This window comes from Lissotriton helveticus, chromosome 5_1 (assembly GCF_964261635.1).
Source record: "Lissotriton helveticus chromosome 5_1, aLisHel1.1, whole genome shotgun sequence".
NCBI lineage: Eukaryota > Metazoa > Chordata > Amphibia > Caudata > Salamandridae > Lissotriton > Lissotriton helveticus.
Genome location: NC_136065.1, coordinates 1,209,720,800 through 1,209,736,184, shown reverse-complemented (window position 1 = coordinate 1,209,736,184; position 15,385 = coordinate 1,209,720,800). Strand labels below are relative to the sequence as shown.

The window sequence follows — 15,385 nt, the reverse complement described above, 5'->3', positions numbered from 1 at the left end:
CCGGCCAGAGTACACTTCCGCCGGGGTGTAGCAGGCACGCAAGGCCGGTGCTTCTGCGCAGCCACAGGCCCAATGTTGCCGGTGCGGGATGTTTCAGTATCCGGCTTATGATGTGTGCCGGAATCGGATCGATCGATGCCGCCTGGGTCCCTGAGCCAGGTCCGCTACTTCGGGTGGGCAGTGTGTTGGATTCTTGTGTCGGATTTCATCTAAGGCCGATATGCCTGGGGGAGCTTCCTCTTCACGCTGCCGCCATGCTCGGCTGCTTATATATTATTACTTTTATATTAGTGAACTGCACATATTATAAAAATCTCAAGGTACAAGCGTCTTTAAAATGTTGTAAATGACACTGACTCACTGACACTCACTGAGTCAGACTCACTGACACTGACTAAGACTCACTGACACTGACTAAGACTCACTGACACTGACTAAGACTCACTGACACTGACTAAGACTCACTGACACTGACTAAGACTCACTGACACGGACTCAGACTCACTGACACAGACTCAGACTCGCTGACTCAGACTTGCTGACTCAGACTGACTCACTAACACTGACTGACTCACTGACACGGACTCAGACTCACTGACACGGACTCAGACTCACTGACACGGACTCAGACTCGCTGACTCAGACTTGCTGACTCAGACTCACTGACTCAGACTCACTGACTCAGACTGACTCACTGACACTGACTGACTCACTGACATGGACTCAGACTCACTGACACAGACTCAGACTCAGACTTGCTGACTCATACTCCCTCCATCTATCTATCGCCCTCCCTCTATCTATCTATCGGCCTCCCTCTATCTTTCGACCTCACTCTATCAATCTATCGACCTCACTCCATCTATCTATATCGCCCTCACTCTACCTTTCGCCCTCACTCTATCTATCGCCCTCACTCTATCTATCGCCCTCACTCTATCACCCTCACTCTGTCACCCTCACTCTATCTATCTATCTATCTATCTATCTATCTATCTATCTATCTATCTATCTATCTATCTATCTATCTATCTATCTATCGCCCTCACTCTATCTATCTATCGCCCTCACTCTATCTATCTATCGCCCTCACTCTATCTATCTATCGCCCTCACTCTATCTATCTATCGCCCTCACTCTATCTATCTATCGCCCTCACTCTATCTATCTATCGCCCTCACTCTATCTATCGCCCTCACTCTATCACCCTCACTCTATCTATCTATCTATCTATCTATCTATCTATCTATCACCCTCACTCTATCACCCTAAATCTATCTATCTATCTATCTATCTATCGCCCTCTATCTATCTATCTATTTATCTATCTATCTATCGCCCTCGCTCTATCGCCCTCACTCTATCTATCTATCGCCCTCACTCTATCTATCTATCGCCCTCACTCTATCTATCTATCTATCGCCCTCACTCTATCTATCTATCGCCCTCACTCTATCTATCTATCGCCCTCACTCTATCTATCTATCTATCGCCCTCACTCTATCTATCTATCGCCCTCACTCTATCTATCTATCGCCCTCCCTCTCTCTATCACCCTCCCTCTATCTATCACCCTCCCTCTATCTATCTATCACACTCACTCTATCTATCGCATCACCACAGCATCATTCAGCACCACCACAACATGACTCCGCACCACCACAACATCACTATGCACTACCAAGGCATCACTGAACGCCACAGCAACACTCATCGCCACCACATCATCACTCAGCGCCACCACAGCATCAATCTGTGCAACCATTCAACAACAACTGGTTCAAAAATGTTCTCTCAATGTTTCAAGCTTTATTACAAATGTCACAAGAAGATGTTAATATTTCACTTCTGTTCTTGGATTTTCATCACAATAAAATACACTGAACATAATCTTCGCAAAAGTCATTTACAAAAGTTTAAGCTATTGCCATTATAAATTACAATAACTTTTATTTAAGTATTAATTATTAAAAACAATGAAGCCATTGTTATTTGTAATATCAATACATCTAAGTCACGTAAATACAACACATACTTTAATTATTAATGCTATTTTTTTACACCTTAAGGTTGCAATTCTCTCATTTTGTATTTTGTAAACATTAGTGGCGGGTGACTCGTTTTCAGAGTGATGGGGTGCTGAGCTAGCTTTTTTTATTGCAGTTGTACAGCTAGCAGTGGTTCCCCCACAAGCACTGTGAGATTTGGGGCACTGCAGCACGCGTGCTTCCTGCTTGTGGTTAAAGACATTGTTTAGCTGACCTTGAGGTAGGGTTTGGCTTTTTCTTAAATGTCTTAAAAGGATAATCGCTTATTATTATTATTACGTCGGTGCAAATGTTTGGGTGTTCGTTCAGCATTCCTGGATGTGTATGATTTTGTCTAATACTTGTTTGTCACTGCTCACCTGCTTGTCTTTTTGTTTTGGGATTAGCCCAGCCTGTCATGCGTTGAAATGTCACACTTTTGAACCCTCTGCTGGACAAAGGGTGTGCATGAATGTGGTTGATGTCTGTCTGTAAGACTGAGAGAAGCCGTGTCTGGGCAGGGGTTTAGTTACACTGATGCAAATCCCTTTAACCTGAATCCATTTTAAATGGGAAGCGTGTCGCGGGCAGTTTGGGGAAATATAGTTGTAAAGCAGTTCAGTATCCTGTTTTTTTTAAAACAACAAGCTGTCTTGTATGTTAGTTGCCATTATTAAGCCAACATATATTTTGTTTGTTTTCTTTTGTTAAGACCCAAAAGTCGACAGGACAGACCTGTTCAACGTTTCGTACTAAAAGACTGCTTTAAGAGCCAAATAAATGAATTGATGTAAGAAGCATTGGTAAAGCCTTTAGGTCTGGCCTTGGCAAGTTAATGCTATGGCATTCTTTATTTGCGCAGCATGCCACCATTGCTACAAAAATACATACACATTTTTTAGGCCTACAATTTATAGACTTTTGTTGCAATTGGTGTTGCAATATTTAGCAATACCAATAGCTCAAACTTAATTAATGCGAAACCTATTGCATTGCAAATGCTTGTTATAGTATATTAATTCCGTAGGTACAAAGTAAATTCAAGCGAATCGGACACATTCATCACATAAGTACGAGATATAAATTGGAGTTCTGGTGATGATAGTTTTTTTTATTTCCTCAGTCTTCACATCAGAGGGCAACCAGCTGTAAGAAAGAAAAGCAGATAACATGTTTTACTCCGCCATGGTGCGCAAGCCTGGGACCTTTTGAAGGCCAAAGCACAATGTATTATGCAGCCCTTCAGGTCCAAAGAGAAATCGTCCTCTACTTGAGAAATGGTGTGTGTTCTGAAGGTGAATGAGAAATGGCACCATCTCTGAATCACCGTCAGACTGCAGGACAAGAGTTCTTCTGACCACTAGGACTACACAGAAATTACGCTCCTATATAGCTTTAAAGAAAGCTACAGTACTTTGTTTTCTCATACAAAAACTCTGATGACAACTAAAGGACAGTTTCCCTTTGGACCTCATAGACCGCATAATTCATTGTGCTAAGGTCTTGAAAAAGCCCCAGGCTTGCGTTCCACGATGGGTGCGAAACACATGTAGGCTGCTTTTCTACTGATGTATCTTTGTTCCTTGATGTGAAGACTGAGGAAATAAAAAAAACTATCCTCACCAGATCTCTGATATCTACCACACACTTATGTGATGAATGCGTCTGATTTGCTTGCATTTACTTTGTACTTATGGAATTGAATGTAATATAAAATGATTTCCTTAATTTCATTGTAATAATCCCTAAAATTTAATATAACTTTTAAGCCGCCGGCATAGTCAGACTGAGAATACAACTCCCCCCCCCTCCCCAGAGTGCCACAAAGCATTGAGTTGACAGCCTATCTATGTTCAGTTTCTATGACAAGAATGTTTCATTGTCAAGGGCATGGTAATTATAGTGTGACAGAAATGAGCCTATTCCTGTCTGTTTTGCTTGCTGGCTGGGGGGGTACTTAAAGTGTGGGTTTTATGTTCACAGGCCCCAACCTCCCCAGAAAACCGAATTTCCATTGTTGCAAGACATGCCGTTGCCTACTATTCCCTACACCCCAGGCCCGGGATTTGGAGGAGCCCATCACTGCAGGGGAGATATCCTCTGCTTTATTTGACATGCCGGACGGCAAGGTGAACTGACCTGACCGCCTCCCCATTGTGTTTTGTCTACGGTTCTGCAATGAATTGACCCCTATCCTGCTTAAACTATATGCGGTGGTGGCCAAGCGGGGCACATTCCCCTCCAGAATTAGCCATCACTTCCATAGTTGTCCCCCCCTCCCCAACGGGACACCCTCCTGAGAAATGCTCCCCATACAGGCCCTATGTAGGAGAGTGGGGTCTGCAATCCCATGGCCACCCCAGATTTTTGCTTTTTGCTTCACTGGTTTACGACTTTCCCTGGCTGTGGGCCTGCTAATCAGACCCACAGCCTAGCTGTTCTCTCTCTAAATTACAAGCATGTACCTTAGGTGCATTTACCAATTGGTACTGGGCCACCTTATCAGTCCCTGTACAGTATACCTTAGGTATCCAGGGCATAGGTGTACCCAGGGCCTACCAGGGGCTGCAGCATGTATTATGCCACCCCTGGCTGGCCACCCAAATCTGACACAACTGGCTGCACGACAGCTGGGGCAAGGTGGTGTAAACACCCTTTGCTTTAGATATAGTATTCCTATATCTAACCCTAAAATGGACACATATATTCCTATCAGTCACTCCTATGGCAGGCCTTATCAATCCTGAAGGCAGAGTGCTTGGAATGATGTGAGATGGTGCTCTGGCATGAGCTGAGCCCGTTTGAAGCTTGCGGAACCAAGTCCTAATAGCTGTTCCATGATAACGCTATACCATATACTCTTAAGTGCATTATAATCCTCGCGGTTAAATGCTAACTCTGGTATAACATTATCAAAACATGTCGAGTAAGGTGTCATACGAATTGGAATACTACCCCCTCGCCAATTCTGGCGACGGGGGTAGCATTCCACCCTTCTAGAGGGACACGACATGCATGTAACTGTAAACCCCGGTTAAAGTTAACTCGAGCCTCAGCATCAAAAAATGGATGCTGCCACCACAGACACAAGTCTGACCTCCTGCTGCTGGGAGTCCTTCCAGCGGGGGAGGCTCAGACAAAGGGTTTCCTGCCTTGGGAGGTGCTAGCACCACCCCAGACAGGATTTTGTGTATTAGGTAGGCCCAGGCTGAAAGGAATGAGACATGCCTGGGGCACACAAGGTGCCCTGTGCATACACCGGTTCCAACCAGTTGCTGGGGCACTCCAGCCCCAGCTCTGGTGGGAAATTGGACAAAGGATAGGGGGTGTAACCACCCCCCTTCCTGGTCCCACCCAGGGGAGGGACCTAGTCGTAGTGCAGCCCCCTTTAGCTGAATAAAGGTAGGAGCTGGTCCCATTCCAGATTAGATTAATCTTGACAACCTTCCACGAAGAAACTCTTGACCTTCGACCTCCTGAACATCAGAAGACTGAAGAATCTCCCCTATGGTCAGGGAGTGACCATCCTGCTTCGCAGGCACCATCAAGCTCCTGTGCGGTTTGCTGCAAAGTCCTTCCATCCCGGAATCCGACGATTCAGCTCGACAAGACCCGGACCTCCAGACCTCTCTGACCTCTACCCACATCCACAGCACAGCTGGGACCCGTGGGTGCGACGAGCAACGTGGAGACGGCCATCTTGAAGAAACCTGCACAGCGCTTCCAGCACGACCCCCGAGAGTTCCTCGAGTGAGTGCATTGGGGACTGAGAAGCCCCACACCGACGCAGCTCCTGCACCAAAGACCAGCCCCCCAGCATCCCCGTGATCTGCGAAGGGGCCCTTTTGCCTGGTTGCTGCCCTTCCTGTTGTCTGGTCACTTGCCGGCTGGCTTGTGACCTCTGAGACGACGACCCGAAGATTTTGACACTGCTAGTCTGGTCCCCCAGACTGGCCCTTGCTTCCTTGTAAAAGAGGAGCACCCCGGACCCTCCTGGTCCGCACCAGACGCCATCTTTGTTCCACCGCGTGGCTTGCATTAGCCAAGGCCTGTTGTCCAGATCGACGATCCGACACCGCCAACAGCAGCAGACTACGTGGGACAGCTCGTGCCTCCAGCCTGGTCGTGAAGAACAGCTCCTGGTCCGCGCAGCTACAGAGAGAAGCGACCCTTCCTTCACCTGAACGCGGCGACAGCATCTGGTTCCCTCCTGGTTCCAGCACCGTCACTGGCTAGTGACCAAGACTCTGTCCCCTTCCTTTTCAGGACTTCCTTCTTCCTAGTTCCATCCTTGGAACCACCGGACTCCTCCATCTGGCTGCCTGCCAGCAACTCCTTGTTTCAGGCATCACCGGGATCAACGCAGCAAACCCGACACTACTTCAACCCTATGCACCCGCAGCCTGTGGGTTAGGTAACTAAAGCTTCTAGGTGCTGAAGTCTGTGTCCACTATCCTAGTGTCCAGGTCCACTGTTGTTTTCCCTCCATCCAGCCGGGTTCGTCCGGAATCCGTAACTTTGTAAACTGTTGCATCCATAGACGTTGGTACGCATCCCGCGTGAGAGTTTCCACTCTGCACGTGAGTCCCGTGGGCCTCCTGCTCCGTACTTACCTAGTTCGTAGCGTAGTCCCAGCGATCCTCTAGCCTCTGGAGTACTTTCCTTCCTCGCATTCCATTGTCTTGAGTATATGGTTTGTCGTGCCCCTAAGGCACTCGTGTAAATATTGTGCGAACTCGTATTTCCTTTTTAGTATTGTCATGTGCTTAGCCCTCTGATCTCATAAAGAGCTCAGAGGTGTTGTTATTAATAAATAGACTGTTTATTTTCATAACAACCTGTGTGGTGTCCTTTCATCTGGTATTCAAGGGGTTATATTGTGGTAAAGCAGCTGGCTTCACATGCCAAAAGAGTTTAGCCTAAAGACTGCTTTTGTCCACGCTACTAGGATAGCTGGTCTATCAGGTTGACTTACAACCAATCACCATAAGGGGTTGTTTGGACTGATACAAGGTGATCACTAGAATTAGTGAACATCATATATCAGGCCAACTTCTCACACCCATCTCCTTGATTAACATCAAAGTTAAGCTTTACGCTAAAATTCTAACCAACCGGCTACAGCCAGCCCTGCCATACTTGATTCACTGCAACCAATGCGGCCTTATGCCCGGGCGCAGCATGCAACACTTTATGCGTACAACTTTTTACTGTTCCTGGCAGACCACCACATATCAGACCCCTGCTGTCTCAAACTTCTGACTTTATTCGGAGAGGCCTCCGACCTCCAGGTGAACACTTCCAAGTCTTTGTTGGTCCCGATCGGAGGTGACACCAGCACTAATCTGTGGCAATCAAATATCCCGGTGCAACGCCTATCCTTTAAACACTTGAGGTTCCATATATTCCTGCTTCCTGACCTCACTCTACATCTCAATCTGGCCCCGAATTAAAAATGATATCCAGAGGTGTTTCCAGCTTCCTGTGCATGTGATGGGCCACGTCTCCCTCTTCAAAATGATCTTGTACGTTTTTCAGCATTTTCCACATCTGATTCCCACAACCTGGTTTTGGGCTCTCCATTCTACACTCCGTGCCTTTCTTTGGTTGGGCGGTCATTCCTGACTGGCTTTTCCTAACAGATGGCAATCTCCATATGACAGTGGGCTGGGGATGGTGGGTCTCCATTGTTATTATTTGGCGTCACATTTGATTGTGGTTAATGACAGGCTTAGTACTGGGTGGGATGATCCAACGTACCAAGGGGAACTTTCCTTTCTGGGTTTTGACCACATACTGGATATGCTATATGATGCTCTGATTCCTAACAGCCTGTCAGATATCACACACATGATTTTTCTTTATTGGTGCTCCACATTGCGCTTTATGGGTTGGAGTGGTATACTGATGGGGATGACTTCCTTGTGGGGGAGGTGCTGGCTTCATCACACTGCCGGCCTGGATGGCTTTCATAAAGGGGACATGATCCGTATCACGCCCTTGGAGATGTTTGGACGGGGAAGCGTATCCTACTCGTCCGAGATCTGTGGGAAAGTTACGGGCTCAACTGCACACAATTCTATAAATGTTTACAACTTCATAATGCCCTATTGGCAAACATTCCCCCGGACGCTGAGATACCTGAGCTTAGCCCCCTGGAGGCCAGGTTGCTGATGGGTCGTATCAGTGGAGAAGTTATTTCCCAGGTTTACAGATCGCTCATTTGAAATGCCCGCATGGTTTTTACAAACTTTAACTCCGCTGGGAAGGTTGGGTGAGGGAACTGGATGAGATTGACTGGAGGCAGACCAGGACGGCCCGTGCAAGTTGGCTAGTACAATGCCCCTGCTGTGGATTTATTTATTTATTTATACAGGATTTATAATGCGCATGGCTGACTCAGCAACGAGGCGTCCCAGCACAACCAGAGACACACAGGGGAATACAACACGCTACCTTTGTTAGATGGTGGGGAACAACCATGTCTTTACAGACTTCCGAACGTCAGAAGATTGGATATGACTCGGATGTTTGCTGGGAGGGAGTTTCAAAGTTTGGCCGCCAAAAAGCCAAACGAGCGGCCCCCCGCCCTAGCTTTCCTCACTCGAGGGACAGCAGCCAGTCCGCAATTGGCGGATCTCAAAGCGCGCCCGGGCCAATTGGGCTTCAATAGACCCGATAGCCCGATCGGGGGTTGGTGCTTCAAGATTTTATACGCGAAGCACAGCACCTTAAAGTGAATGCGAGCTTCAATGGGCAGCCAGTGCAACATAGATAGCACATGAGTCACCAACTGTGATCTAGGAAGCGCTACAAGCATACGTGCTGCCGCATTCTGGACCCTCTGGAGGCGTTTAATACTCGTTCTGTTGGCGCCCAGATATAACGCATTACTGTAATCAAGCCTCGCTAGAATGGAGGCTTGCAGGATGGTTTGACGCACTCCGGGAGGGAAGAAACCAAGCAAAGGTCTTAGACCTCTCAAAAGCCCAAAACAGACCCCAGCAACGGCCCTTGTCTGTTTCTTGAAGGTTAGGCCAGTATCGAACCAAACTCCTAGGTTCTTTACCATCTTCTTTGGTAACGGAGCGGGTTTTAGATTGTCAGGCCACCACTGCTCCGACCACAGCTCCTGATCTTTCCCATACAGAAGAAGCTCGGATTTACTGGCATTTAATTGAAGGCAGTTAACGTTCATCCAGTCCGAGATAACTGACAGGTCTTCTTTAAAGCTTTCCAGATTAGCCCGGCAATTTTTGGAGAAGGCGATCACCAACTGGGTGTCATCGGCGTACAACACCAAGTTTAACCCCCTACCTCTGCCCACCTCCGCCAGAGGTCCCACATAAAGGTTGAATAGAAGCGGGCTCAGGATAGAGCCCTGCGGCACCCCCTGCGATAAAGCATGTTCCTTAAAGTAAAAAGGAGGTACCGACACTTGGAGCTATCGCCATCCAGGAAGGAACGAATACATTCCAGGGCAGCATCCCTGATTCCGATTGTCCAAAGGCGTTCAAGAAGGATTGCATGTGACACCGTATCAAACGCAGCACTAAGATCCAATAGGACCAAGGCCGCCGAGTCTCCTGCATCTAAAAGGCTTCGGATAGATTCCGTGACAGCAAAGAGAGCTGATTCGGTGCTATGGCGGGGGCGAAACCCATGTTGGGAAGGGTCAAAGATGTTATGCATGTCAATTTATTTAGACAATATGGAATTGACATGTACCTCCACCACTTTCGCCATAAAAGGTATCTGAGATATGGGACGATAGTTGCCAGGATCGTCCGGATCCAGTGATGGCTTTTTTAAGAGTGGGATCACTTTTACGTGCTTCCCGCCCTAGGGACGGAGGCTAATTTCAGTGACAGGTTGACCAATTCTAGCGCCACAGGAGAAATGAGTGGGAGAAGCTGGTGAAACTGGGTCGCCAACATCGGATCTGCTGGCGAACCCGGCTTAATTTTTGCACTTAAGGCCTCAAACTCCTGCAGCGACAGCAAAGGAAAAACCGACACACAGTTGTCCACCCTAGAGTCAGTCCCTATCAGCACAGCATTCTCTGTGGGGGCAATCCCAATGGAGGAGCCCTGATAGATCAATTCCACTTTCTTCACAAATTGGAGTGCTATGTCTTCGCAGCGATGGTTTGATGCTACGGGGGAAAGATTGGTCAACCCTGCACTCTTCAAGTTCTTAAGCAATGTGAAGATGGTCTTAGTGGGATTAGAGCTGGCCATGATTTTATTGGCAACAAACTCTGCCCGTGTTTTGCGGATGAGTTTGTGATAATCTTTGACTGCCTTTCGATACACTGCTTTGGCGGAAGACTCATAGGAGCGGCGCCAGGCACGTTCTAGTTGTTTACAACCCTTCTTTGCCTGGGTTAGAAGGTCAGTGAACCATGGATTAGATAGCCCACGACCCTTTCCACCCCGCTTAGCTGGAATACAGCTATCCAGACCTTCTACCAGCCAATCACGAAAGTCCACATAAGCCCCCTCAATATCAGACGGAAACTGGGGGCTGTGCTCCACTAACCAGGTAGCGAGCATCTCCTGGTCTAACTTATGACAAGGCCGTTTTACCACCGTGACTGCGCGAACCACATCAACTCTACCCTGCCACAATAGAGAGAATGGAATTACTGAGTGGTCTGTCCATGTTAGTGGAACCGGAGAGGACATTTTTAGACAGCCAAGATTGGAAAAATAGGATCGAGCAAATGGTTAGCTACATGAGTGCCTCCCGCGATCAACTGCGGAAGCTGAAAAGCTTCCAGGTCCACAAGGAAGTTGTCAATCTCAGTCTTTCCTTCCAGCTCGAGATGCAAATTCAGATCCCCTAAAATGCTAAAGTTGGCCGCTTTGCAGGCCACCTGTCCAACTTTAGTTACTAGGTCCTCACGAAAATTACCGGAGGGCCCAGGGGGTCTGTAGATCAATAGGCCAGACATGGTCAGGTTGCTACTAAACTTTATTTTAAACAGTGCACTCTCACAATCTGCTATTTCTTCCTTATCCAAGCTAATAGCGTAAGCAACTTTAGCTACCACCGCAATGCCCCCCCCCCCCTTCCCCCTTCTCTATTAATGTTATGTAGGATATACCCATCTGGGAGGGCTAACCCTGGCTCCGCCACTATATCCTGGGTAAGCCAGGTTTCAGTAAGAAAAAGGGCGTCTGGGCTCTCATCCATTATTAAATCAAATACCTCTGTATAATGACTCACCAAAGAGCGACAGTTGAGGCTAAGAAATTTGAACTCGGTACAGCTAGATGAGCAAAAAGAATGCTCCTCAGAGTCGACCTTGAAAGCACAAAATTTGCATGCAAAAGTCGGCTCTTGAAAGGCCCACGGTGCTGATGGGCACTCTGAGGATAAGTCCACAAGTTGTTCACGAGTATATCTGCGGGAATCACCTGTATTAGATGCAGGGGTTCTGGCGACGGCCCGGCGCGGACAGGAGCAGACAGGCTTGCCTTAGCTGCGCCTTTGGCGCGCTAAAGGCGCGGGCGCCTGAACGTCCTCATTTGTAGTAAAGCAAGGAGGTGGCCAAGCAGGCGAGGCAGCTAGCACTAGTCCGCTAACCTCGTCTATTCCACCCCAAGATGGCGGCCACAACTCCCACCCTTGCCCCAAACAGCGTTTCCCCAAGAGAAACAAAAAGATGTAGTTTTAAAAACACGACGAAATAAGGTAGGAGAAATAAACTACTATACTGCACAATTAAAAAACGATCGCAGCGTAATGTAAAACAGCAACAAAGCGCTAAGTAAAGCTCCCGGCTCACACCTTCAGTTGAATTACTTGCACATGACTCATCTGACCGCGATCCGCATGCATCAGGCTCGTAGGATTCCTCATCTGGGTTACTTTCGCTGTTTCATGTTGTATGTGCATGCTCGGTTATCTCTGTGGTCCTAGGGTGGGATCTTGATCTGATTCCTAACGTGGCCCTGATGGGAATGATTGACGAGGTGGGTGGTTCTCGGGCTGCCCGCATATTTGTAGGTGTCGCCATACTGGTGGCTAAGAAAGACCTTGCTTGCAGATGGAACTCCCCCAACTCACCGACCCTGGTGGAATGGTGGGCAGGGATGGACCGGTGTGCTCATCTTGAAAAATTGATCTACGTTGCCCGAGGCTGTCCACGGACCATGACAAAATATGGGGGAGGTGAGGTGTCTATTGGGGACTGGGGTATTGAGTGGTTTATGAATGACTACATTGTGTGGGTGTTAGGCAAATGCACATGTTCATGTATTGTGTTGGTGGCTGCAAAACGAATACATTGTTGTTTTTAAAAAAAGTGTGTGTTTTTTTCTTCTTTGCTTTGCAGCTTTTCTGGGCGCGTACAATGTAGCGGTCACACGACTGATAGACTTTGAGAATGGCATTGAAGTTGTTGACAAGAACGGAAATGTTGTGGGTTTGTCAAAGAAAGCTGGAGCCAAGGTGAGTGACTCTCTTGATTTATTAAACACCAGAAAAGTTTATTCTGGCAGGACTCTTTCCCCTAACCTTTATACTGTAAACCATTTTGTATGAGCTAATTTAGTGATCCAAAGCATAATTATTAATTTTGCACTCATACTTACCTAAAAGACCCATGAGCACATTTTAGTAGTGTCATCCTTTCTTTAATCGACGATAATCAACATCCCGTATTTTGTATTTAACTTGGTATTTTGCCAAATGAAAAAACTAATTCTCACGGCTTTGTCAACACACTCATGCATATTCTGCCTCGAAGATCCATGCCAGAGCCCTGTGATTAGTAACTAAATCACACAATCCCTATACCATTCTAAAAACCAACAATTTTTTTTCAAAGCAATAGAACTGTTTTTGTTTATTGACTAGTTATTCTATGTTAAAAGATTGAAGAACTGCTTGTTCGATTTCAGTATCCAAACCACAGTGAACTATTTCTTTTTGGTTCATTAACCATTCTTAATTTTAACCCTTCAGTCTCCTTTCTTCATTAATATTGTTCTTTACATAGGAACAATTTTATGTGAACAGAAGAAGCATAACAATAATATAACATATCTTACACTGTAGAGTGCAACAAAATATATGCTAGGTTGGTATAGAATAGTTCCATGCAACTTCAATGTATTTTACCAGTCGATAGGTCATTTGAACTTCGTCACCCGAAAAACATGCCAGGACCGCTTGCCTGCATGACCTGATCCCTTTTTTATTGAACCATGGTCTCAGAAGGTTCCAGCGATCTTGCTGCAGCTCCTTGTAGATGGTAATGAGGTGTAAGATGTTTTCCTCGTCTTTCCCGCAAAGGCGGCACTTTGCTGGCTTTGAGAGACGCAGCCAAGTGGCCATGTGTTCTGCAGAGGGCAATAATCCTAGCCAGTATTTCAAGAATTTCTCATTTGTTTTTTTGGTGAAGGTGGTCTGAAGATATGTTTGTGGTCTAAGTTTGGTATAAGATTGTATAGTTAGCCAGCTGTGTGCTTGCTCCGTCAGTAAAGCTTTGTCCTGCAGTAGAGATTCTTTTCTGACAATGTTGTTTACTGCTTTTTTAAAACCTGCCTGAGGCCCTTGTAGATCCCACAGTTGTCGCACCCCCAGTTGTTTTTATTGCATCCTCCAGGAAAAGCCTTGCCGAGCAGTTTTCTTTAATTTGCAGTTCTTTCCAAAGGAGAGCGTTGAGTGTATTTGCTTCTCCCCTGCTTATTATTTTTTTTTTAAACTCTTTTTATTTGCAACAAAAATAAAGTGGTGGTCAGCACAATCAGGAAATACATTAGCCACATACGTTCACAACGTAATCAGCTCGTCAATGGGTGTAACTCGGGGGGGGGGGGGCTCACATATGGTACCTCTATAGTCATTCCAATTGGACCACACCGCCACCCACTTCCGGGGACAACCCCGTGCCACGTACACTGTCTTTTCTTGCATCATGCACCAGTCCATGTCCATCTTCCAGGAACTGAGTGTCGGAGGCGCTCCTGCCCCCCTCAGCCTCGCAATGTTTCGCTTCGCGATTGCCAATCCCAGCGACACCCAAAGCTTCCCCCTCGGTGGCAGGTCCGTGGGCTCTCAGATATTCAAAATACATCTCTTCGCCTCCTGTCGCAACTTCACCCCCCAAACCTCTTGCATACAATCGAGTACCCGTTTCCAGTAAGTCTGCAGCACCGGGCACTCCCACAGTATATGGAAGAAGGTTCCTACCTCCCCACACCTCCTCCTGCAGAGTCCATCCACACTACTGCCCATCCCCATCAGCCTAGTGCCAGAAACGTAAACCCAGTGAAGAATTTTCAGTTGAATCAATCTAAGTCTGGCTGGTATCGTTACCTCCCTAGGGGGATGCCAGCGCTCCCCTCCACACCTCGTCTATTTCGATCCCATCTGCCTCCTATTTTCCTTTGAGAGTTGACAATGGATCAGGGGAATGATTGATAAGTTTCTTGTATGTGAGGTAAATGGCGCGCTCTGGGAGGTGGCCATCTAGCAACCTATCCTCTAGGGGGAAGGACTCTGGGGGCTGAGTCCCTTAGGGGATGTTAGTCTGAAGGGAGTGCCTAACCTGGAGGTATCGAAAATATTCTGTCTGCGCCAGATCGTAGGTGCGTTGGAGCGAAGCAAATGGCACTACCCCGTCTGGACCCCATAGATCCCTAATGTGGGAAATCCCTATTAGGTCCCAGTTGGTGCGACCCAGAGTGCCCAACCTTTCTGAGACCCATAGCGGGGTAGCCATTGTTAGTGTGTTAGCCCACCCCAGTTTTCGCTGTGCTATGTGCCATAATTGGACAGAGTGTTTCGTGGGCCCAGTGAGTGAGTACCTGGCAGGCCGGGAGTAGAGCGCGGCCTCAAAGTTGCCGCCCGGAAGGAGCCATCAATCCATGCCGTATCCCGTGTCGCTTCCATCGCAGTAGGTGCCCTGGTTTATGGCTGAGAGATGCGCAGCCCAATAGTATTTCCGGATGTCTGGGAGCGCTATGCCCCCATCAAAACCATCCCCGTGTGAGCTTCTCCAAGGATATGCGGGGCATTCCAGTCCACAAAATTTCTCTCTGTGCGGCTTCAATGGTCGCAAAGTATGACTGCGGGACTAAGTCCGGGTAGTTTTGTAGAGCGTAAAGGAATCGCGGCAGCGCCATCATTTTGAAGAGCGCTGCCCGGCCCAGGAGGGACAGCGGGAGTTTCCGCCAAGTGGCGGAGTCTCTATTAAGCCGCTGTAGATGGGACAGCAGATTTTTCTCATACCTAGTGGTTTTCTCTTTGGAAATAAAAATTCCCAAGTATATGAACCCGTCTGTGGCCACCGGAATCGGGCAGTCGCGTGGGACAACTGGAGGGTCTCCGTGAAGAACATATAG

The 15,385-nt window shown here is 47.4% G+C and overlaps 1 protein-coding gene across 1 annotated transcript in view; it reads left to right on the top strand.

Moving 5' to 3' along the window:
* SFXN4 (sideroflexin 4) overlaps positions 1-15,385 on the top strand; it is a 136,705-nt gene that overhangs the window by 59,518 nt on the left and 61,802 nt on the right. The window contains exon 11 of the mRNA XM_078643913.1: positions 12,370-12,485. Coding sequence (XP_078500039.1) covers positions 12,370-12,485 — 116 coding nt within the window. The remainder of the gene's footprint in view (positions 1-12,369; positions 12,486-15,385) is intronic.